The sequence below is a fragment of the Sorex fumeus genome, unplaced genomic scaffold (assembly GCF_029834395.1).
Source record: "Sorex fumeus unplaced genomic scaffold, SorFum_2.1 ptg000029l, whole genome shotgun sequence".
Taxonomy (NCBI): domain Eukaryota; kingdom Metazoa; phylum Chordata; class Mammalia; order Eulipotyphla; family Soricidae; genus Sorex; species Sorex fumeus.
The window spans coordinates 1,451,322-1,475,895 of NW_026606086.1; the positions used below are offsets into that span (position 1 = coordinate 1,451,322).

The window sequence follows — 24,574 nt, forward strand, 5'->3', positions numbered from 1 at the left end:
GTCCTTGGCCGTCAGGGAAGTGGGGTACGCCGAACAGGACCACCCCGCCCCCGTCTGCTCTGGGCTTTAGCAGTGGTCGGAGCAGGGCAGGACTGGCCCTGCCTTCCGCAGCTGGACCTGATTTCTTTTTATTTATTTATTTTTTAAATTTTATTTATTTATTTTTATTGAATCACCATGAGAAACTTACAATCTTTCATGTTTGGGCTACAATCACAAAATGATCAAACACCCATCCTTCCACCAGTGCACATTCCCACCACCAATCTCCCAGGTATACCGCCCCCCTTCTACACCCTCCCCCTGCCTCCATGGCAGACAATATTCCCCATACTCTCTCTCTAGTTTTGGACATTATGGTTTGCAATACAGACACTGAGAGGTCATAATGTTTGGTCCATTATCTACTTTCATCACAAATCTCCCATCCCGACAGATCTGGACCTGTTTTCAACCTGTCTGAAAACCTAACTTGGAGACAAGCTCCCAAAAGAAACGCTGACTTTCACAAAGTGCAGAGACACACGTTTGGCACACATCGCGTGCAGCTACGCTGGAGATAACTACAGTCTGGGGAAAACCCACAGAAAACCCAGGGGCTGGGTGAGTGTAGGCGACGTCCTCTCTCAGAGGCAGCAGTTCTGCGCCTCTATGTGGGAGCCCAGGATGGAGAGAGCCTCCGCCATCAGGACTGCACGCCAACAAGGCCCTTGGGGGCAGGCAGCGGTTTCTGCATGAACCCAGGGAAACTGGACCTAAACCCTTCTAGGCTTTCAACCTGAGAGCAGAGCAAATTCCTTTTAGCACTTTATGTACCATCACACTCAGACCTACATCTGAATCCTTTACAATCTCTACCTGCCGATGAAGATCCTGGGATTAGCTACAATTGAGTTGTCTTCAGATTTCTGAATCAGACACAGCTTGCCATGATTAACGAGAAGAAACAGTCCAATACAAGCATTCCTCAGGAAGGAGGAGCGAGCACACATAAGTAACCTAACCTCACAGCTTAAGAGCTTGGAGAAGGACCAAAAAAAGGAGCACAACCCGAACAGGAGAAAGGAAATAATAAAACTCAGGAGAAAGGAAATAATAAACAGGAGAAAGGAAATAATAAAACTCAGAGCAGAGATTAACGAGATGGAAACCCAAAGAACAATCCGAAAGATCAATGAAACCAAAAGCTGGTTCTTCGAGAAAATTAACAAGATCGATAAGCCTCTAGCAAAACTCACAAAGAAAGGGAGAGAGAAAACCCTAATAAACCAAATCAGAAATGAAAAGGGGGTCATTACAACAGAAACCACAGAAATTCAGAGGATCCTCAGGGAGTACTTTGAGAAGCTTTATGCCACGGAACATCAAAACCTCGAGGAAATGGATAAATTCCTAGAGTCCTACAGACTCCCAAGGCTGAACCAAGAAGACCTGGAATACCTGAACAGACCTATCACCATCAAGGAAATTGAAATGGTAATAAAAAGTCTCCCCAAGCACAAAAGTCCTGGCCCGGATGGATTCACTAGTGAATTCTTCCAAATCTTTAAAGAGGACTTACTCCCGATGCTCTTTAAGCTTTTCCACGAAATTGAAATATCAAAAACACTTCCGAACAGTTTCTACGAAGCAAATATCACACTGATACCAAAAGCAGACAGAGATACCACAAAGAAAGAGAATTACAGGCCGATATCCCTGATGAACACAGATGCAAAGATCCTCAACAAACTACTAGCAAATAGAATCCAACTACTCATCAAAAAGATCATACACCATGACCAAGTAGGATTCATCCCAGGGATGCAAGGATGGTTTAACATTCGGAAATCAATCAACATAATCCACCATATCAACAAAAGAAAAGATAAAAAGCATATGATCATATCAATAGATGCAGAGAAAGCATTTGATAAGATCCAGCACCCCTTTATGATGAAAACCCTAGCCAAAATGGGTATAGAGGGGACCTTCCTCAACATAATTAAAGCCATCTACCACAAGCCTACAGCAAGCATCATCCTCAATGGGGAAAAACTGAGAGCCTTCCCTCTAAGATCAGGGACGAGACAGGGATGCCCACTCTCTCCACTGCTGTTCAATATAGTACTGGAAGTACTTGCAATAGCGATTAGGCAGGAAAAAGATATTAAGGGCATTCAGGTAGGAAAGGAAGAAATCAAGCTCTCACTATTCGCAGATGATATGATACTCTACTTAGAGAACCCAATAACTTCCACCAAAAAACTCCTAGAAACAATAGACTCGTATAGTAAAGTTGCAGGTTATAAAATCAATACCCAAAAGTACATGGCTTTCCTATACGCAAACAGTGAGAGAGAAGAAAGCAACATGAAAAAAACAATCCCATTCACAATTGTGCCCCAGAAAATCAAGTACCTAGGAATCAGCTTAACTAAGGAAGTAAAGGACCTGTACAAAGAAAACTACAAAACGCTACTTCAGGAAATAAAAGAGGACATGAGGAAATGGAAAGATATCCCCTGCTCATGGGTCGGGAGACTTAACATTGTCAAAATGGCAATACTACCGAAAGCATTGTATAAATTCAATGCAATCCCTATAAGGATACCCATGACATTCTTCAAAGAAATGGAGCAAATACTCTTGAAATTTATATGGAACAATAAGCCCCCACGAATAGCTAAAGCAATTCTTGGGAAAAAGAAAATGGGAGGAATCAACCTCCCGAACTTCAAACTGTACTACAAAGCAGTAATAATTAAAACAGCATGGTACTGGAACAAAGGCAGAACTGCAGACCAATGGAACAGGGTTGAATACACTGACATCTCTCCTCAATCATATGCTCATCTAATCTTTGATAAAGGTGCAAGTAATGTGAAGTGGAGTAAGGAAAGCCTCTTTAATAAATTGTGTTGGCATCACTGGACGGCTACATGCAAAAAAATAGGATCAGAACTCTGCCTAACACCATGTAAAAAAGTAAGATCAAAATGGATTAAAGACCTCAACATCAGACCAGAAACCATAAGGTACATTGAAGATAAAGTTGGCAAAACCCTCCATGACATTGAAGCTAATGGTATCTTCAAAGATGCCACGCCACTGGCCGAGCAAGTGAAAACAGAGATAGATAAATGGGACTATCTTAAACTAAGAAGCTTCTGCACCTCCAAAGAAACAGTGACCAAAATACAAAGACAGTCTACAGAATGGGAAAGGATATTCACCGAATACACATCTGACAAGGGGTTGATATCCAGGATATACAGAATACTGGTTAAACTCCACAAGAAGAAAACATCCAACCCCATCCAAAAATGGGGCAATGAAATGAACAGAAACTTTCTCAAAGAAGAAATCCGAATGGCAAAAAAGCACATGAGAAAATGCTCTATATCATTAATCATCAGGGAGATGCAGATCAAAACCACAATGAGATACCATCTCACACCTCAGAGACTGGCCCACATCCAAAAGAACAAAAGCAACCGATGCTGGCGTGGATGTGGCGAGAAAGGGACAATCCTTCACTGTTGGTGGGAATGTCCACTGGTTCAGCCCTTCTGGAAAACAGTATGGACGATTCTCAAAAAATTAGAAATTGAGCTCCCATTTGACCCAGCAATACCACTCCTGGGAATATATCCCAGAGAGGCAAAAATGTATAGTCAAAGTGACATCTGCACTTGTTTGTTCATTGCAGCACTCTTTACAATAGCCAGAAACTGGAAGAAACCTGAATGCCCAAGAACAGATGACTGGTTAAAGAAACTTTGGTACATCTACACAATGGAGTACTATGTAGCTCTTAGAAAAGATGAAGTCATGAAATTTACATACAAGTGGTACAATATGGAAAGTATCATGCTAAGCGAAATGAGTCAGAAAGAGAGGGATAGACATAGAAAGATTGCATTCATCTGGGGGATATAAAGTAACAAAGTATGAGATTAATACCCAAGAATAGCTGAGATCAGCACCAGGAGGATTACTCCATAACTTAGAGGCCAGCCAGGTATCCTAGAGGAAAGGGCAGTTCAGATAGAGAAGGGAGCACCAAATAAAGTATGTTTGGAGGATCCTCCCAGGAGGGGAGATGCATGTCGAAAGTAGACTATGGACTGAACATGTTTGCCACTCAATGCCTCTTTTGCAGACCACAACACCCAAAAGGAGAGAGAGAACACAGGGGATTGCCCTGCCACAGAGACAGGGGGGATGGGGGGATTGGGGTGGGAGGGATATTATCCATGGTGGTGGAAAATGGGCACTGGTAGAGGGATGGGTATCTGATCATTGTATAATTGAAACCAAAGCACAAAAAATTGTAAATCTACAACTTTAAAAAAAATAAAATAAAATAAAGGGGAAAAAAATTTTAATACTTTTAAAATTTTTTACTCCCACAAAAAAAAAATAAAGTCATCATTTGTTCCTTAGATTCACTGAAAGTTTTTTTCCTCCTTCGGGGTGGATGGGTGCACACCTGGCCATGCTCAGGGTTTACCATGGCTCTGGGCTCAGGGTACCACATGGGGTGCCAGGGATTGAACCCAGCTCAGCTGTGTACAAGACAAGATAGTACCAGTTCTACGACTTCCCCAGCCCCTGAAAGAATGACTTTCCATGGACGGCTGCATAAACATTCCTGGGACATAGGGGGAGACGGGGAACAGAGGTGATGAGACAGCAGAGGGAAATGGACAAGTGGTTAAATGGGTCATTTATTTTTTAAAATTTATTTATGTATTTATTTTTGCCGGGGGTCACGCCCGGCGATGCACAGGGTTACTCCTGGCTCTGCACTCAGGAATTACTCCTGGTGTTGCTCAGGAGACCATATGGGATGCTGGGAATCGAACCCGGGTCGGCCGCGTGCAAGGCCCTACCCTGCTGTGCTACCGCTCCAGCACTAAGTTGCATGCCAAGATGAGTGTCTTAAAAAACAAAACCAAAATGAAACAAAAAACTGCTTCCCGTTCTGATGGATGGTTCCTCCTCAAGCCAGGGGCGCCAGCCTTGATTCTGGGGGGCTGTGCGTTGTGGGGAGCGCGGGGGAGGATGGGACTCTGGTGTCTGTGTGCCCACAACTTGAGAGTTGTCTCCTGCAAATAGCACCAGGGATGAACCGACCATTTGGGACCAGCTGTGGGGGGCTGGGAGGATGAGCAGATGGAAGGACCTGAGATGGGAGGCAACCGTGGACGCGCAGCAGACCCCGACAATCGCCACTCAAGAGTACAGAGGAGGGGGTCTCCCCGCAACCAGAACTGACGGTGGGGGTGGGGTGGTGGGTGCGCTGTGTCACAGGGAATTACAGCACAGTAGATTTCATGGGAAACGCATTTCCGGTCCTTGTGTCCTCCGTCTTCGGCAGCCTGGCAGTGGGCTGCCCTTGGGGACACTCCTGGCTCCTTGCTGGGGGCTGGGTGGAGGGAGGGAACTCTGCCTCCTGCAAAGCCTGTGCTCCCTGTGGCCCCAGACTTCAGAGCAAAGCTCAGATATGCTTAGGCCCATCTGCCTTTTCCTTTTGTTTTGGGGCCACACCTGGTGATGTGAGGGGCTTCCTCCTGGCGATGCGCTCAAGGATCACTCCTGGCGGGGGACGGTCCACCTGGGATGCTGGGGATCAGGGATCGACCCTGGTTTGGCCTCACACAAGGCAAGTTCCCTGCCCGCTCTGCTATCCTGCACTTCCCCTATTTGTCCTTTTCATTCTGACTTCCGTTTGCATTTCTGCAGGAAGTTCAAATTCTGGGCTTATCTGCCCCACCTCAGTTCAAGATTTTTTCCATCCTGTTGAATTATGTCTTTTTCTCCTGATACTCTGGTTGAAGTTTTTGTTCTCCTGTACAGAGAGACCTGCTGGTGGCACCATACCCCCCAACCCAGTGCTTCTTACGGTTTACTCCTGCCTCTGCACTTAGCGATTGCTCCTGCCGGGGCACAGATGACTGGATGGGATTCCTGAGATTGAACCCAGATCAGCCACATGCAAGATAAGAAACCTACTCACTGTACTACCTCTTTAGCCCAAGATAAACACTTTTAAGAAAATGGTATACAGGCACAGAGCAATAGTTCAGCTGGTAGGGCATGTGCTTTGGCCAATCTGGCTTCAATCCCTGACGTTCCGTATAGTCTGCCCAAGCACTGTCAGGAGTGATTCCTGAGTGCAGAGCCATGAATAAGCCCTAAGACATCACCAGGTGTGGCACAAACATAAAGAAACAAAAAGAAATTGGTGTATCAGAATTCCATTGTAGAAACTCTTTGACTTCTTTGACTCTATAGTTCTTGATTGCTAGCCAAAAATCTTTTATAAATAAACCGGAGAATAATCAGTTATCACTGGCAAAAAGGAAATAATTTTATTCAAGTAGATAAAGAACATTGTTTGCTCAAATTTTAATACTGCTTTACATAGTTTGTGAAACAATTTCAATCGTGTTTATTACTCAAAATGTCAATGGATTACGATCTTTCACTGGTGAGACACTTGATAATCTCCAGAGGAAAATACATCAAAAGCATATATACAATTATAGAAGTTCTTATAATCCATGTAGCCCTGATGGTACATTATTTATCACGTTTTACAGAACTAGAAAACATTCAAATGAACATAAATAGATTCAGACTGGATGATCACCTTCTGATGGTTCAGGTCCTTCATTTAATTTTTTCTGATAAGAAAATCCAAAATTATTAATGTTGAATTTCTCATCATACATTCATCTAAAACCACAGTGGAAAAAAAGTAAACTTTGTAAAGACAGTAAATTGGTTATTGTAGGTGTTTCACAAGTAGCTTGCTATCTAATCCAGGAACTGCTGGAGATTTCTGCACAGTGCAGAGAATGAGGTGGCCGGGCCGAAGTTGTTGTTGTCGTAATTGTTGAGGTCGTCCCCGTTCCCTTTGAGAGCCACCTCGGACATCATCTCCACTTTCATGTTGAGGTCCTGATTCTTTCTTTGGAGGTCCACAATCACGGAATTCAGGAAATCAATCTGTGTTCAAGGAGAGCGTGAGACGGTGAGCCATCTGCGGGAGCCATGGGAGCCCGCCACAGAGGAGGCTGGGCCCCGCTTCCAGTCCCCGCCCCAGGGTTGGAGGCAGCCAGAGCTCCCCTTTCCCTTCCTGAGCACAAGCTCGCGGGTGCCCAGGAAAGACCCCAGGAGGAGATGCTGGTACCCCTCGGTTCTTCTCAGAGCAGGGAGTCAAGAGGGGTCTTCCCTCTCCTACAAAGACAAACTCACTTCTTTCAAATGAATGGGGCGGGGGGAAATCCCACTTTACAAAAGCAAGCATGACTGTAGGCACAAACATTCATGTTTCACTTGAAAACTGGCAGGCGCGTTGGGTCTGAGTGATAGCACAGCGGGAAAGGTGCTTGCCTCGCACGCAGCCAACCCAGGTTTGTTCCCTGGCATCCTATGGGGGACACCGGAGAGCAGCCAGGAGTGATTCATGAGTGCAGAGCCAGGAGGAAGCCTGGAGTATCGCCAGGTGTGGCCCCCAAAGAAAGTGTAAATAAAACCAGAAAAACAGACTGATTCTTTTTCTCCCTCAGGGCAAGTTCTGATGGCCAGTCTCTGAGAGTGCCCAGGCCATCCCACGCTACAGCCAAGAAACACAGATCTCTCTTCCTCCAGCTGAAACAAAATAAAAAAAAAAAAAACATGGAAATGTTCAGTTCCCAACAAGCCCATACAGGGTCCACCTGCACAGCCCACATGCAAAGTTCACTTCAGCCCACAAGTGCCCTCCAGGGCCACCGGCTGTTAAGTACAGAAGTGCAGGAAGTGAGGGTGTGCGGGAACTCCTCAGGGCACTGGGACCCAGATGGTCCCCTTCCTCGGAGAGGATTCAAACGATAAAGCGCTGCAGACCCGGGTGGGATGGAAGGGGTGTTGGGGAAGGAGAGACATCAAGGAGGCCCCAAGGCTGACTCCTGCTGCAGGCCAGACCCGAGCCTGGTGATGGTAGGTGCGGGCACCGGACTGCAGCCAAGTGTGCAAACCCCGGAGGACCCCACCCAGCTCTCTCCCTTGACAGGAGCAAGAAGCAGGAAGGCAGCCCAGAGGACCAGACTCCCCCAGCTCTGGGCCTAGAGCATGCGCAAAGAGGCTGGAAAAGCCACATGCTGGTGGGCGTTTCCGTTTGCGACTGAACCTTCCTGGCAGGGAAGAAGCCCTCCAAAGTGGTGTTCGACTCTGGCAAAGTGAAGATTTGCCAATGTGATGGGAGCCCGAAGCCCAGGTTCTGGGAGAGCAGCAAGAGGAAGGGCATTGGAGGGCTCTGGCAAGGACATGACCCCTTGACTGAAGGGATGTGTCCTTGTCCATGGGGCCTCTCACTCCTTAAGCATCACCTCTTGTGCTGGGAGCATGTGGGGGTGGGGTTCCGGCAGCATGTGCGCGGCCCCTGGTTCTCACGGGCGCCAGGGGAGCACAGCCCCTTCTTCCTCAGCTTCCCTCTTTTTGGCTTCTGTTATTTTAATGAATCAATTAATTTGGGGAGGGGCTTTTTGGGTCACAATCCGGCGTTGCTCAGGAGTGACTCCAGGCTCTGCACCCAGGAAGTACTCCTGGCGGTGCTTCGGGGACCATATGGGATGCCGGGGATGGAACCTGGGTTGGCCATGTGCAAGGCCAACACCCTACCTGCTATGCTATTGCTCCGGCATCATTCTCGGATATTTTAAATGGTAGATATTCCCCGACTCTTTTGAAGCATACACGCATATATACATGTCTGTGTATGTATACATGCTTATCTAGAACCTTTGTGGGTAATCAGTTTGGTTTGTTTGGGGGCCACACCCGGTGGGGTAGGGACTAAACCCTAGCTCTGTGCTCAGGGATCACTCCTGGCTAGGGTGGAACAGCTCAGGCTGTCAGCAGTCACTCGAGCCCGGGAAAGTGGGGCTGTGAGTTCAGAGGGCACTGGCTCACCTACAACTTCACTCAGGAATTACTCCTGGCGGTGCTCAGGGGACCATATGGGATGCCGGGGATTGAACCTGGGAATTCGGTGTGTAAGTCAAACGCCCTCCCCGCTGTGCTATCACTATGGCCCAGGATATGGTTTCTCTCAGGGCTGAGGCCGGGCCTACACAGCCCTGGTCACTACCATCACCCACCTTACTCTGCATCATCGCATTGGTGTTCCTGGTGTCCTCCAGGGAGGCCAGGGCCTGCAGGGACGCCTCCCGCTCGGCCAGCAGCTCGGTCTGCTGCGCCTCCAGCAGCGCCTGGTCTTTCAGCAGCCAGTGCAGCTGCCGCTGGAGCTTAGTGGCCTTCTGGCCCAGCAGCTGCTTCTCAGAGCCAAGGCTGTTCAGCTGCTCACGCAGGGCCGACTCCACGCGGGCGGCCTCCTCCTTCTCAGCCGTGAGCTCCTCGATCTCTTGCACCAGCGACTTCTGATCCCGAGCCAGCTCCTCGTAGGAGCTCTGCAGCTTCTGGATGATATTGTCCTTCTCCTTGGCCAGGGATAGGTTCTCCAGAACCAGCTTCTTGACATGCTCCTCCAGCTGGCCCCTCTCCTCCAGGCCCTTCTTGCACTCGGCCACCAGGCTGCTCTTGCTCATCTGCAGCTCCTCCACCAGGGCCTGCAGCCCCAGCTTGGCGACCTGCAGTGCGTCCTTCTCCGCGCCCACCCTCTGGAGCTCCTCCTGCACCGCCCTGCCCTCTTCCAGCACTTTCTCTTTCTCTGCCTCGAGGGCTTCTCGGTCCAGCCGCTCCTGCTGGCAGAGCTTCTCCGAGGCCCACCTGGCCTCGATGACCTTCTCCTTATCCAAGCGAATCGCTTGGTTCAACAGCCAGAGCTTCCTCTGCTCTTCCCGCAGCGAAGAGTTTTTGGCCTCCGCTTCTCTGAGTTTCAATTGAAACCACCCTCTCTCGGACTTCAGACAGAGCTTCTCCTTTGCCAGCAATTCATTCTCTGACCTCAGGGCCTTGCGATCCTCTGACATCAGCTCCATCTCTTCTTTGGCCGAGCTTAATAAGCAAGTTAAGGACTGCAGAAACAAAAAGCGGGGAAGAATGGAAACAAGAATGAGATCAAGCAGGCAAAAGCAAGCCAAGCACTTCATGTGGCCTAAATACCAGAAATGAAAATGGCAGAGTAGTCTTACCTGCACACGCGTGTATACGCGCACGCGCACACACTCACACACACACACACACACACAGACTCAGGATGGAGAGGCTCAAACACAGTTAGCTTCTTAGCGTCAACATAACTACCTGCCTATTTTGTGGATGGGGGCCCCACACCTGCTGGTGTTCGGGTCTCGCTCAGGGTTCTGTGTTCAGGGATCACTGCTGGCAGGGCCGGAGGACCATACGGGATGCTGGGGATCAACCCCAGGTTGGCCGAGTACAAGGCAGCACCCTACCCATTCTACTATCAGCCGAGTTGATTTTTGAAATGCCGTCTGAAATGATTCCTGACAGCTTCCCGGAAGGTGTAAGTACAGTTGGATCTTGACATTGGGGCATAAGATTTTTCCCCCCACTTCAATTCTTCTATTATAAAATGCATCACTCTGTCCTAGAAGGGATGCATTCAAAAACTAGTTTTCAATACAATTCAAAGAACTACAAAAAGTATTTTGTTTTGGAACTTTGTGCAGGAGGGGAAGGGAAAAGCAACCACTGCTTGTCAAACGATTTTCACAGGGACAAACAGAGGCAGGAAATGGACTTAGTCCCAAAAGTTATACACTTTATAGAAACTCCAGACGAATCCACCAAGCTTTGGAGACTGAAGCCAACAGTTTTTGCTTGCCAAACACAGTAATTGTAAAGGCCCTCCCGTTGATCGTCGATTTGCTCGAGCGGGCCCAGTAACGTCTCCATTGGAGACTTTGTTGTTACTGTGTCTGGCATATCGAATACTCTCGGTAGCTTGCCGGGCTCTCCGAGAGGGGCGGAGGAATCGAACTCGGGTCGGCCATGTTGGCCGCTTGTAAGGCGAACGCCCTACCCGCTGTGCTATCGCTCCAGCCCGCCTTACAAGTGGCCAACAAGGCCGACCCGAGTTCGATTCCTCCGCCCCTCTCGGAGAGCCCGGCAAGCTACCGAGAGTATTCGATATGCCAAACACAGTAACAAGTCTCAAAATGGAGACATTAGTGGGCCCACTCGAGCCAATCGATGAGCAATGGGAGGGCAGTGTTAGCAGTCATTTGGGAGGGGCCCAGGGGCTCCAGGAGGACTGGCCGCACACGGGTCAGGGTCTCCCTCACCTGCTCTCACTGCCTGTCAGCAACGGGTTGTGCGTTTTCATTTCTGAGTCTCAATGCACACCACAGTTGAACCGCCATGTACTTTCCAGAACTTTCTACAGCAAGGGCTATCTTCTCTGTCCAGTTCAGCAGCCATGAGCCGCAGCAGGCTACTGGTGTGTGCTGGGCAGCTGACCGCTGACGGCCATGTTACCGGAAAGGGACTGACCTGAGCATGCACACGAGGCTGCTGGCCACAGAACTGGGCCAGCAGGTGGTCCAGAGAGGAGACGTAGCCCTGGCTGCGGTGCGTGGTGGAAAGCGGCCGGGCACCAACACACACACGGGCCATGGCCGCCATCAGCCGCGGCGCTGCCCTGCACCCACCCACCTTGGCCTTGTCGGCTTGCATCTTCAGCTCGGCCACCTCCCGCAGCAGGCTCCCGTTCTCCGCCTGCACCGCCTGCAGCTTCTCCTTCGCCTGCAGCAGCAGCTGCTGCAGGGCCTGCGGCGCCTCCTCGTGCTGCCCCTGGATCTCCACGCTGGCCTTGGCGTGCTCGGCCTGTAGAGCCTGGCACTGGCTGCGGCTCACGTCCACCTTCTCCTCCTGTGGGGAGCCGGGGGCCACCGTCAGCCGCCGGCCCCCTGCCCGCTCCCAGCACACACGCACACACACGAACAAACACGAACACACACACACACAACGCAAACACACAAACATACACACACGCACACACACGGCCCCTCTGCTCTGCTTACCAGCATGCACACACAAACACACATGCACACACACGCGCACACACACGGCCCCTCAGCTCGGCCGCTTTCGTTCAAGTTCTCCTGAAGACTACGAAGCGCTAGCCCCTTCCCCTGCAGCTCTTCGGCCAGGCTATCGGACTACCAGAGTCACAAGGATAGAGTGAATGGACCAAGGAGACAAACAGGAACGGGAAGGGGAAAACAAAACAGAAAACACGTATGAGAAGCCCATGACCCAACACAACCCCGAAGAACAGAGGCGTGAGGTGAGCGTGATTGCCTGAAGCTCACGAAGCCAAGGCCTTGGCGCCGGCACTTCTGGTGATGACTGTCTAGTGGTTATTGAAAACGGCCCAAACAGAGGCGTTTTCTAGACCTAACTTTGGCGTGACCAGAAAATAAGAAAGCCTATGAGAAAGACTGACTTTCCAGGGGCGGGGAGACGGCACAAAGGGCTGGAGTACACACCAGGCCCGAGTTGGAACTGCAGCACCACTGGGCGAGACTGAGATCGGTCCCCAAGCTGAAAAGCCCCACTACTGCTGGGCGGGAGGACCCCAGAGCCCAGAGCATGGCTTGGCGAGGAAGAAGGAAGTAAGCAAGGGAGGAGGGAAGCTAAGGATAGGAAGGAGGGAGGGAGGAAACAGGGAAGAAAGGGAAAGGGAGGGGAGGGAGGGAATAAAAGGTTATCTTTTTTTTTTCCTTTTGGCTTTTTCGGTCACCCTAAATGCTCAGGAAATTCTCCTTGGCAGTAACCCGGCCAGCTCACCGAGAGTATCTCGCCTGCACAGCAAGCCTGCCAAGCTCCCCGTGATGTATTCGATATGACAAACACAGTAACAAGTGTCACAATGGAGACATTACTGGGTCCGCTCGAGCTAATCGATAAACAACGGGAGGGTAGAGACAATGACAGTGACCCTATGGGATGATGGAGATGGAACCCACGTGGGCCGCGTGCAAGGCAAATGCCCTTCCCACTGTACTATCACTCCGGCCCCCAAGATTTACTTTCTTGTAGTTTCTTTTCTGTGACTTTAAAAGTTTGAGGGGGTTCAATATGAAATTTAAAATGGGGAACCTCTAATCCCCTAGACAGCAGTCACCCGAATTGACGTTTGTTACATCTTGATGCGAACAAGTGGGTCAGCTATCCCCTGCTCTGTCCTAGGAATTGATTCCATTTGTTTCAGCCAGTGTTTCTGGAATGCCAGCCAAGGAGTCCTGAGTCCTGAGAGGAACTCCCGGGGGTCTCGGGGCCCTTCTGTTATGTCTGTCAGTCCTGTCTACAAAACCCACAGCCCTTCCATCTTGGCCAACAGAGAAGTTTCTCCAACAAAGTGCCCAGCGCAGGGGGGAGCGGGGGGGGGGGGGTGAGGGCACGTCCCTGCCACCACAATCCTATAGGAGGAAAAGGGCATCTCTCGGGGCTCCTTGGTGAGAACTGCAGCTTCCTCGGCTTGGCCCAGATCTCACTGTCTCGTCCTTCCCCAGGGTCAGGGCTACCATGAGAGTCCATGCCTGTGGCCAGCAGGGGGCCATGCTGGAAGGCGGACTTGGCCCAAGCACCTCTTAGAGGTTGAAAGGGATGAAATCTCTGCAGGACTGCGCGGGGGCTTGTGCTGCAGGGAGGGAGGGGCTGGCAATGAGAAATACCAAGATGGGCCACGTCACCAGCCTTGAGGGAGCTCAGAGGCTCAGAGGCATCGAGCACCAGCTGGGAACTGAGGCGCCTCGGGGAGAGGAGGGCAAAGCCCGTCACACGAGCAGGTGGTCAGCAAGGTCAGGGAAAAACCCTCGCGGCCTGACTCGAGCCCAAGTGTCTGGGCGAACTCGGCGAGTATGCAGCGAGCCCAAGAGGTGGGGGGCAGAGGTTTGCACTGGGGGCTCCTATCTTGTTTTCTCACTGGCCTCGTGAAGAATTCTCTGTTTCAGAAAGACCCCAGACGGACCCGATTAGCCGGGGCCAAGGCTAGCACGGCATCCAGGTGCTGGGGACCAATGACAACCCCCGAATCATGCCGACTCCTTCTCAGTCCCCTCAGAGGGAACCGCACGGGACGTGACCGGGAGACCTGTCAGCACCAAGCCGGAACACGGCGGCGAGCAGACTGACACACAGCATGCAGGGAGCGAGCGTGGAAGTGGGCGAGGGCGCCCGAGTACCAACCTGCAGCTCTCGGCCCGCTTTACATTCTCTAACTCCTGAGTCTGCCGCTCAGCCACCTGGAGCTGCTGCCTGAGCTTCTCCATTCCCAATTGACCTTCGGAACTGGCCTTCCAGAGCCCATCGAGCTGCAAGAGCTTCTGCTGGGTGGCCTCCAGCTGTGCCGTGGCATTGGCCAGGGCCTGGGCTTGCTGACTACACACGGCCCGCAACCCGTCCAGGTGCTTTACCTTCATCTCCGCCTCCTGCAGCTTGTTCAGGGCGTCCTCCATCTCCACCAGGTGCTGGTCCTCGATCTGCTCGAGCTTGGCCCGTGCGGCCTCCAGGCTGTTCTTCTGCTCCTGGGCCGTCCTGAACAGCCGCGACCTGAGCGTCTGCAGCTCGGAGGCGTGCGCTGCACGCTCAGCCGCCTGCTGGGCCTTCAGGCTCTCCACCTCCTGCTGGTACTCGAACTGTAGCCTCTCGATCTGCATCTTGAGCTCGGCCAGCTCGGCCGCCTCGGCGCCCACGCCCTGGCTCACAGATGCCTTCGGCTCACCCATGGCCTGTTGGTGCGGGGCGATGGCCGTCTCCAGCTTGGACTTCCTCAGTGCGATCACGTCCGCATTCTCCTTGTTGGCATGGTCCAGCTTGGTCCTCAGGCACTCGTTCTCCTTGGCGAGCTTCTCAGAGGCCGCCTGCAGGGAATTCACCTCCTTCTGGTGGGAAAACAAAATTTCCATGAACTTAAAACAGGAAGGAAAAGAAGCAGAAATAGAAATTTGTCTTTTCCAAACTGACTCTTTGCTTCTTCTTGTTTTAAGGAAAAGCTTCCAAAAAACGGGGTTCTAAAGGATTTGATTTGTGCTGCTCAACTGAAAATCAAAGCTGAGGCAAAGGCATGGACCCGACTGTCAGAACGAGAGAAAAACACTCATCAAGAGCAGCCTCCAGCCCCAAGGAGCAGAGATGTGTCAGCCGGGCCCTGCCAGGTGCATGACCCCAGGTATCCCTGTCTGATTCGGAGTCTCCAGCAGAAGTGGTCCCGGCGGGGTCGGCCAGGCCGCCCCGCATCCTTGCCTGCAGCCTGCAAGCCTCCGGGACCTGCCCGGGCTTTACCTCCAAGTCGCCTTTGGTGATGGACTCCTCCTCGACTCGGAACTGGAGGTCTTCCACTTTCCTGTGAGGGAGAGGGAGACGTTGTGAGGGGCGTCACTGCTGCCCCCCATGAGGGCCACCATCTTGTAGATGCGCCTGACCCAGCCCCCGGCTCCACACACAGGAGGGCTGAGAGAGTCGGGGAGGGCCAGAGCGAGAGTACAGCAGGCAGGGCGTTTGTCTTGCACGTGGCCGACCCGGGTTCAATTCCCAGCATACCACTATGGACCCCGGAGCAATGCCTGGAGTAATTCCTGAGTGCCGAGGCAGGAGTAACCCCTGAGCATCGCTGGGTTGACCCAAAAAGAAAAAAATGAATGTCAGCGAGTCCCCTCACCTTCGAGCACTGGGTGGGACCCGCAGGCTACAGGAGGAAGCTAAGCCGAGCCAACGCCAGGTGCAGTGTCATATCAACCCTTTCTGCCTCGCAGCTAACAGAGGTGGTTAAAAACTGACCCGCGGCGCCTGCCAGTCCCTCCCAGCCAGCACCTGTCCCCACAATGGGACAACTGAGCCCCTGGGGGAGAAGCAGCCAACGACTCGGGGGCGGGGAGGGGAGGGGCTCCCAGTGACTGTCGAGTCGGCACGTGGAGCTGAGGGGCTGAGCCAGGCACTGGCAGTGCCCCTGGGCACCACACTGCCGGGAGCCCATCTGAAAAGGCGGTCTCGGCCAGCACCCCGTGTCCATCTGTCTGCAGCCAGGCCTCAGCCCCGCGTCCGTCTGTCTGCAGCCTGGCCTGAGCCCCATGTCTGTCTGTCTGCACCCCGGCCTGAGCACCACGTCCGTCTGTCTGCAGCCTAGCCTGAGCCCTGTCTGTCTGCTGTCGTGCCCCATGAGTACTGTGGGTTTCCTCCCGCCTGGGACTTAACCACAGGGACTCCCACAGGGCCCCACTGGGTTAGGACAGTTCCTTGCCACCCAGCACAGGCCTCCTGAATACCAGGCCAGGTGGACACAGCAGGGAGGGCCGGGGGTGGCTTGGCTCCACTGAGCTCCCCCCCCAGCCCTCCCGGTGAGGCCGCGCTCAGGACTGGGCACCCGTTGGTTTCTGGTTCTCACAGCCCTGGAAGGCCAGGAGTGCCCCACCCGAGGGAGCCCCCAGCTCCGGGCAAGGCCTCACCTCTTCTCCTCCTCCAGCTGGTTCAGCAGCTCCACCTTCTCCCAGTCGGTCGCTTCCAGCATGGCCCGCAGCTCGTCGTTCTTGGCCTCCAGCTCCAGGACGTGCTGTAGAGGCAACGGCGCGTGAGTGGCCTTGCCCGCCCCCAACAGCCCTCTGTGGGCTGGCATCGCCACCTGTCACCACGGCAAGCTGAATGCATCTCCCACCTAAGCTACGGCGTTTCTGGAAGGCCAGAGGGGAACCGCACCACGAAAGCACCAGCGCGGACAAGTCGGCACTCCCTAAACCCCCAGAGGGCGAGCAGAAGGCGCATGCGATCAAACCACGCGCTGGACGCCACCGCAACGACGGCAGATGGGGACCCACGGCCTCTGCCTGCACCGCCTGCACCAAGCTCGCGCCCAGCCTCTACCGCAGGCGTCTCTCGGCCCCGGCACTGCCGTCTGCACAGACGTCACCTGGTCGTGCCCGTTCCGGCCAGGGCCAGCTCCTGCTCTATCTCCCCCATGTGGCTCGTGGCCTTGGCCACCTCCGCCCGCTCTAGGTCCCGCTCGGCCAGCAGCTTCTCAATGTGCTGCTGCTTCTCCTTCAGCGCCTCCTGGAGGGTGGTGGTGCCAGAGATCTTGTGGGCGTAGCAGGAGGAGGTTTCCGGCAACTGCAAAGGAAAAAGAGACGTGAAGGGGATGGGGCCGGCCGACACGGGCATGCTCGCGGTGATCCTCGGCAAAGCACATGGAGCAGTGCTGCATCCTTGCATATGGGCCAGCGACTCTCAGCAGAAACGTCTTGAAACCTTCCCGAAGATCCTTGGACGGGACCTGGGTTCCACTGACCTCGGGCCTCGTGGGAATCCAGAGACTCTTCTGCAGAGCCGGAGGCAGCCCCCTCCACAGCCCGCTCTGGCCTGAGCTTCCTTAAGGCTGAGCCCTTGGCTTGAGCTTGAGGCCAGCTCCAGCATCTTCAGCCTTGCAGGTCCGTCAGGGTCTCCCAGGGCAGCCTGTCCCTTCTCTCTTCCTCTTCCTTCCAGCTCACCTCGCTCTCCCGGGCACCCGCCCCATGCCTGAATAGCAGTAACCAGAGACTCTTGTCTCTGGGGATGGCCCCGTGCCCCCGCGGGTCACTGGGTGTGACCCTATAAAAGACCCTTGTGCCATCTGCCTTCGAAAATGGGGGATGAGAGGCTAGAATGATAAAGTTGCGGGAAAGGCGCTGGCCTTGCACGCCGCTGACCCGAGCTGGATAACAGGTACCCACCCCATAGGGTCCCGAGCCCACCCGGAGTGACTCCTGAGTGCAGAGTCCGGAGTAAGTCCTGAGTATTGCTGGGGCATGGCAAAGTCCAGGAAAAAAAAAGGAAAAAGTGGTGGGTGAGAATGTGTGAGGGCTCACGCCCAGCGAGCAGGACAGCAAGGGCAGCTCAGGGAAAGACCAAGCACAAAGGGAATGAGAGAAGAGGCAAAGACAGTGAGGAGGGGAGGGGAGTGGGCTGAAGTGCTGTGGGGACCAGGGGTCCTGTCCGTTCTATCCTGGGATCATGGTCGCTCATGGTCGCTCTGCAGACCCAGATCCCTCTCTGCACAATGACCCCTGCAGGAGGGGACAAGGCGGGACCTGATCTTCATTCTTCGGGCACACGATGGCGGGGGCTGCGGCGGGGGTGGCCAGGACTTCCTCTCCTTCTGCCCAGCCATCCCTGTTCCATCGCCCTGCTGCGGTCCAGCCGCAGGTTCTCTTGCCGCTTCCCCGCATCATCTGAGCTGCTGCCAAACGCCTCCTGACCGAAGGGCCCAGCAGGGCCCAGGCTGTCCACTGCTGCTTTGCCTGCTGGGAGCTCTCGAGCCACCTGGTTTTGTCCGGAGAGCGGGATCATCCTTGCCTGTGCGCAAGGACCTGGCCGTGATTTCCCGATACACTTAAAGTATATCTGGTCCGATTAAATGCCCTCCCCAGGGCCAAAGAGTCTGTTGGGGGGGTCAGGGAAGGTGCTTGCAGAGGTTCAAGATGCAGCACCATCAGGAGTGATCCCACCCCCCCAAGCAGAGAGCCAGGAATAAGCCCTGAGCACCCCTGGGTGTGGCCCCAAAACCAAATAATAACTAAAATTTCTAGGAGCACACAAGCTCTCGGGCCAGCCATGTGCAGTGCTCCCGGGAACTGCAGTCAACTCGGATTTCAAGGGGTGGCTGGGAAGAGCTTGGCAGCCTTGGGGGTCTAACACCAAGACCCGGGCTCAACCCCCCTCCACCGGGAGCAGCCTCCAAGCACCACGCCTGGAGTCCCTGAGCACTGCCAGTTGAACCCCAAAGAGCAAAAATAAAAACTAAGAAAGGCGGGCGGCGGTGTTCCCTGAGCCTCCTGGCCTGAGCGGGTGGGGCAGGCCAGACGCATGCGCTTACTGGGCCCGAGACAGCTCCCTGAGGAAACCAGCACAGGAGCGATGGGCTTCTTTCAGCCAACTATGGAGACGAGACTGTGAGGTTCAGGTGCCGGAGCAGGGAGAAAGCAGCACCCCTAGCATGGGGGGAGGCGCGTGCTGAGGGGCTGGGCAAGGTCGGGGCCACGAGCTGAACTCAGGATGCTGATGCCAAAGCCTCTGCCCTGCGCGTGGTTTGTGACACCCCAGGCTCCATCCCAGCAAGGCCAGGCCTTCTGTGGGAGCCTGGTACCTCAGAAGAGCAACTCAGCCAACAGACGAACAGGGAGGCCTCCACAGGGCGCGCACGGACCTGTGTGCATGTATGTATGCGTGCATGTATGTTCCGGTGGGCATATCTACACGCACCTGTGTGCATGCACGCATTGTGTTTATGCATGTATGTGCCTGTGTGTGTATACCCATAAGCCTGTGTATATACGGTATGCACTAGGTGTACATGTATGAGTGACTGTGTGTATGAACGCTTGTGTGTGCACTTATGGAATTATGTTGTCAAGGTATACTTCCGTGAAGTCACACAGAATCTTTCTATATTCCTGTCATAGACGCTAACGGTGATGTTCAGTTTAGGAGTGAGCTCCACCCTGCATAAAGATATGCAAGGCAGGGGGCAAAGAGCTGGAGAGCGAAGCCCCAGCGCTGTCCAGGCTCAATCCCGGAGGCCCGCCAGGAATAATCCCGAGCACAGAGGTGGGAGAAAGCCCTGAGCTCTGCCAAGTGTGACCCCAAAACAGAACAAAACAAGACAGCGGGGGGAGGCTGGAGATACGTCTCAGGCGTAGGGCTCTTGCTTGGAGGTGGGAGGCACCGGCAAACCCCAGCACTGCAAACGGCCCCTTGAAGCACTGTAAGGTATGGCCCACAGTCAAGCAGAAAAACAAAACCAAATTCCACAAATGGGCTGGTTCGCGAGGGAAGGAGAGGGGCTTCTGAGTCTGCTCTCCTCCTAAATGGTGAGGCGAAGGGAAGGAGGAGTCGGACGTGAGGATACAGGTGGGGCAGGGAAACCTGGTGGTGGTCGAGCAAGACAGGACTGGCCCCAGGCCTGTGCCCACGGCGCGTGGCCTCCTGGCTCCCGTTCCCATGTCATCTGTTTTGTATCTTCCGTTGCACACACACTCACTCCCTCCTCTTCCGCATCGAGGGTCAATGCACGGAGCAGAGGCGGCGGCAGGAAGTGCAGCCCCCAGCAAAGCCAGCCCCCCGGGACACCCTCTCCATCGTGGGCCCGTTTCCCTGTGGACAATATCTCAGGGCACCCTTGCATATTCAGACACACTTTAGTGTTTATGACTCAGATAGACGTGAGGGGAGAAGCCACGAGGCCCCAGCTTTGAATTGCGGCACCGCAATGGACAGAGGTCGAGGCCACTCTGCATGTGGACAGCGGTGCAGAGGGACAGGAGGGAGAAGGGAGAGACGGAGAGAGCAAAGAAGCAAGATGAAGGGCCAAGCGTTCCCCAGAGTCTCTGGGCCCTGCTCTGACCCTCAGGCGCCCCCTTCAGCTACCCCACTTCATCCCTAAGGTGGCCTGAGGCCAGAGAGGAGCCCTGAGCACCCCAGGAAAGGCCCATCCCTGCTCCTGTCACCGGTGGTGGCTGAGAAGCCACTCGCCTGCCACCCGGAGCTGCTCAGCCCACGTGCTCCTGCTCCGCCTCTCGCCCCTGGGGCTGTGGGAGTCTGTGGGGGCCCAGCACCCCGCAGTGGTGGGGAGCTGCTTACTAGTCCCGTGCGGCCGGGTCTGCTGCTCTCGAATGAGGCCCCGGAGCTGACGGAGCTGAGCGAGGAGGCCGAAGGGCTGCGCTTCAGCCTGGTGGGGGTGGTGGCCATCACACGCCTCACGGCGGCCACCTTGCCCTTGGCCGGCGTCGTGGACGGGAAGCCGATCTTGGTGACTTTGTGAATGGGAGCAAACAAGCCATACTTGGGCTGACACTGGAAGTACCTGCGGACAACGAGGAGGGGGGGACAAAAACACCTTCGGCAAGAGACACAATCGCCGACCCAGAAGTCCACTGAGTCCCACAGTCTCACACCCCCACAAACGAACACGCTCCCACAGCCCCACATGCCCACACACTCACACCCCAACAAACACACACACGCACCCCAAACAACACTCCCACACTCTCACACTCCCACCCCAACAAACACACTCACACTCACACCCCAACCAACACTCCCACATTTCCACAGCGCCACACTCACACTCACTCCCCAACAAACATCATACCCTCCACCAGCCCACACTCACACACACTCACAACCTAACAAACACACACACACCCCAACAAACACTGCCACACATAAACACCACAACCAACACACACTTACACTCACACCCCAACCAACACTCCCACACTTCCACACTCTCACAGCCCAACAAACACACTCACACCCCAACCAACACTCCCATACTCTCACACTCCCACCCCATCAAACACACACACTCACACCCCAACAGACACTCCCACATGTCCACAGCCCCACACTCACACACACTCACTCCCCAGAAACACACATACTCACACCCAAACCAACACACACTCACACTCGCACCCCACCGACACTCCCACACCCACACACACTCACACCCCAACCAACACTTCCACACACCCACAGCCCCACAGTAACACACACGCACACCCCAACCAACACTTGCACGCTCTCAAACCAACACTGACACGCTCTCATTCCCCCACAAACACGCTCACACCCCCACCAACACTCTCATGCCCACGCCCCCACCAACACTCTCACAGCCCCACACTCACACGCTCACATACACACTCCCTCATACATTCACACCCACACTCGCTCGCATGCCGCCCACCCCCACCACGCAAACCAAGGGCGATTCCAAGCAGGCTCCCCGGCATCTGAAGGGCCACAGCAGGCCCGGAGGGTTCCTGCGGCCCGAGCACAGCTGCATATGGGGGCCCCAGGCTGTACCCACATCCCTGCAGGGTCCCCGAGTGCCACCGGAAGTGGCCCCGCCTAAGAACCAAGTGAAGTGGCCTGCAGTCCCCTCAGCGCCTCCCGGGCACCGTGCATGGACCCAGGCTGTCTGGGGGGGCAGGGGGACCCACCTCGTTCCGGCCACGGCACCATCGTTCTTGCCCAGTGGCTTGTCCAGCTCTACGCCGCACCAATCCCCCTTGGCGAAGTCCGTCTCCCCGAGGAAGCGCACCACACCGGCCTCCATGCCTCCCACCTGCAGGAGGGATGGAGGGACGTGGGTCAGGCACCCTGGACTGCGCACAGCGCCCCCACCCCCGCAAACGAACATTCTGGCTTCAGAGTCGGGATTTCCTGAAGAAACCCCAAAGGTCAAAGTGCCATTTCCCCCCGCAACCCCTACAGGGTGAGCAGACGCTGCTGCTCAGTGTCCATGCAAGGCAGCGGCATTCACACCCACTCGCTGTCACCGGTGGCCTGGCTGACCACACCCCCGGGAATCTCTGACCCAGGCCAGCCACCTGGTGTGGCGAGGGGGTCGCTGCCCCGTGGGTGTGGGAGCGGAGCACTGGCAACCCCACCGCTGGAGAACAATTAAGCCAGAAACCAGCTAAAGGAAAATGACTGTTCTCGTATCTTAGCAGAGTTCGATCTTCCAGTTCTCCTTCACTATGCCTTGGCTTGACGCTTGGCTCCCGGGACACAGAGCAAAACAGAATCACAGCGCTGGACACTGACAGGAATGCTGACAAACAGGGCTGGAGCACCGGGGGAAGGGTGCTTTGTGTGCGACCACCCTGTGACGCCCCAAGCAAAACCATCGAAAACCAGAGAAATAGAACCGATTTCCAACTTTGTTCATTGGTTTGTTTTTGAGTCACATTCAGAGTGCTCAGGGCTTACTCTTGGTTTGGTGCTCACGGATCACTCCGGGATGTGCTTGGGGGACTGTACATGGGACCAAGACTTAAACCCCGGGTCAGAGGCGTGCAAAGCATGACCCCTCCCCACGGCATGACCCCTCCACCCTGTTTTGGCTAAACTGGTAAAACTGGCAGCATCCCCGCACGCATCCATCACGCTGGAAACTGCAGGACCAGGCGTCCCGGCTGCTCGTGCTTCCACCCAAACCGCGAGTCTGGAGGAGCTGATGAACCAGACAGGCGAATGGACAGCCACCCGCGACCGCTGCCCTCGGCACTCACCAACACCTGGTCCCCGAGCTTCAGCTCCCGCTCCCCTTTCTTGAGGGAGCCAGCCTCAGAGAGGTTGGAGATGGACTCGCTGGTCGTCCTGGTCAGGCTGCTGATGTGAGGGGTGGCCGGTGCCTCCTTCGCGGGGGACTGGGGCACCTTCGCGGTGCCGGCAAGGGCCGGGGAGGCCGACAGGGGCGGTGTGGCACAGGCGGCAGGCGCTGGCTGCTGGCAGTTGGTCTCATCGTCGGCCTGCAAGCTCCTACTCAGCTTGGACGGCCGGGTGAAGATGCCCTTCAGCGGCTCGCACTGGAAGTAGCGCACACCCGCCACCGAGCCGTCGTTCTTGCCGATGGGCTCGTCCAAGACGATCCCGGCCCACTGACCAGGGGCAAACTGAGTCTCCCCGAGGAACTGGATGAATCCAGGCTTGTTCCCGTTCACCCAGACTCGTTCCCCGACCTGGAAGTCGCCCACAAACTCCTCCTGCATCTCCGAGGAGGGGGCGCTGGGGGTTTTCTCCCCAGGCACGGTCTTCTCAACGGGAGCAGCCGCTGGAACAGCAGAGACGGTCAAAAGGGTCAGAAGGGACAGGAAGGGCCTGTGCAGGTCCAGTTAAAGTGTGGTTGGGGGAGAGGGACACCCAGCAGTGCTCGTGGCTACTCCCAGCCAATGACGGGGGCTGCTTGTGGCGAAGCCTGGCCGGGCCAGCCGTGAAGCGGACGTGCTCACCTACCGCAGCATCCCAGGCCGCAGTCATACTTTGGGCAGCTCAGGGGAAATCTTTGGATACACCCCGTGATACTACGGACCAAGCCAGGTGAAAGCTCGAACCCAGTGTCTTATTTCTGCTGTGTCCACTGGCCCATCTTCTTTTTCTTTTGGGCGGGGAGCAACACAGCCAATGCTCAGGGCCTATTTCTGGTTCTCCGTTCAGGGTTACTCATGGTGAGGTTGAGGGTGGAGAGTCACATGGGGTGCCAGTTGCCCTCCCCACTGTACTGTGGCTTTGGCCGGCAATGAGGCCCTCTAGTCCAGGTGAGTCCACCTCCCTAAGCCTGTCCCCAAGCCCGGGCAAGGGAGCTAGCAGTTAGAAGGGAGCGGGTTGGTCGCCTCAGCTGTCACCGGTTGCCGTGACACTAAACTCACAGAACGTGACACTCGTGTGTGAGAGCTGTCCCCAGAGCCACGGACGTGTCTACAGCTCAGGGAGCCCTTCCTGGGCGAGGACTCGGGATGGGGTTCCCGGGTGGGAATGAGTCTCCGTTGGCCTGGGCTGAGCGCACTTACCGGCCGAGGGTGCCTTCAGGGCCCAGCTCCCATGCTTGAGGATCTTGGTGGGGGCCTTCAGCCCGCTGGGCCTCAGCAGACTCATGGTCAGGCGGTCAGATGCTGCCGCGGCCACTACCAGGCCCCGACCATCGAGCCCACTGTGGGGCCTTCTGAGGCACACTCGTTCTCAGGACTAAATCTCTGAAGAGCAGAGGAGAGAGTCTGTCTCAGGCGAGCGACCACAGCAGCTTCCGGAGCCCAGAGAGCTGCCAGTCTGGCACTCGCCACCCCGAGTGCGACCCCCAGTC

General features: G+C 54.7%; 1 protein-coding gene across 1 annotated transcript in view; it reads right to left on the reverse strand.

Moving 5' to 3' along the window:
* LOC130024575 (CAP-Gly domain-containing linker protein 1-like) overlaps positions 1-24,369 on the reverse strand; it is a 94,496-nt gene extending 70,127 nt beyond the window's left edge. The window contains 11 exon segments of the mRNA XM_056115288.1: positions 11,620-11,823; positions 12,054-12,119; positions 14,148-14,957; positions 15,163-15,307; positions 16,407-16,510; positions 16,865-16,884; positions 16,887-17,061; positions 20,566-20,788; positions 21,933-22,057; positions 23,007-23,548; positions 24,285-24,369. Of these exon segments, the coding sequence (XP_055971263.1) occupies positions 11,620-11,823; positions 12,054-12,119; positions 14,148-14,957; positions 15,163-15,307; positions 16,407-16,510; positions 16,865-16,884; positions 16,887-17,061; positions 20,566-20,788; positions 21,933-22,057; positions 23,007-23,548; positions 24,285-24,369 (2,499 nt within the window).
* Positions 24,370-24,574: the final 205 nt, after the last annotated feature.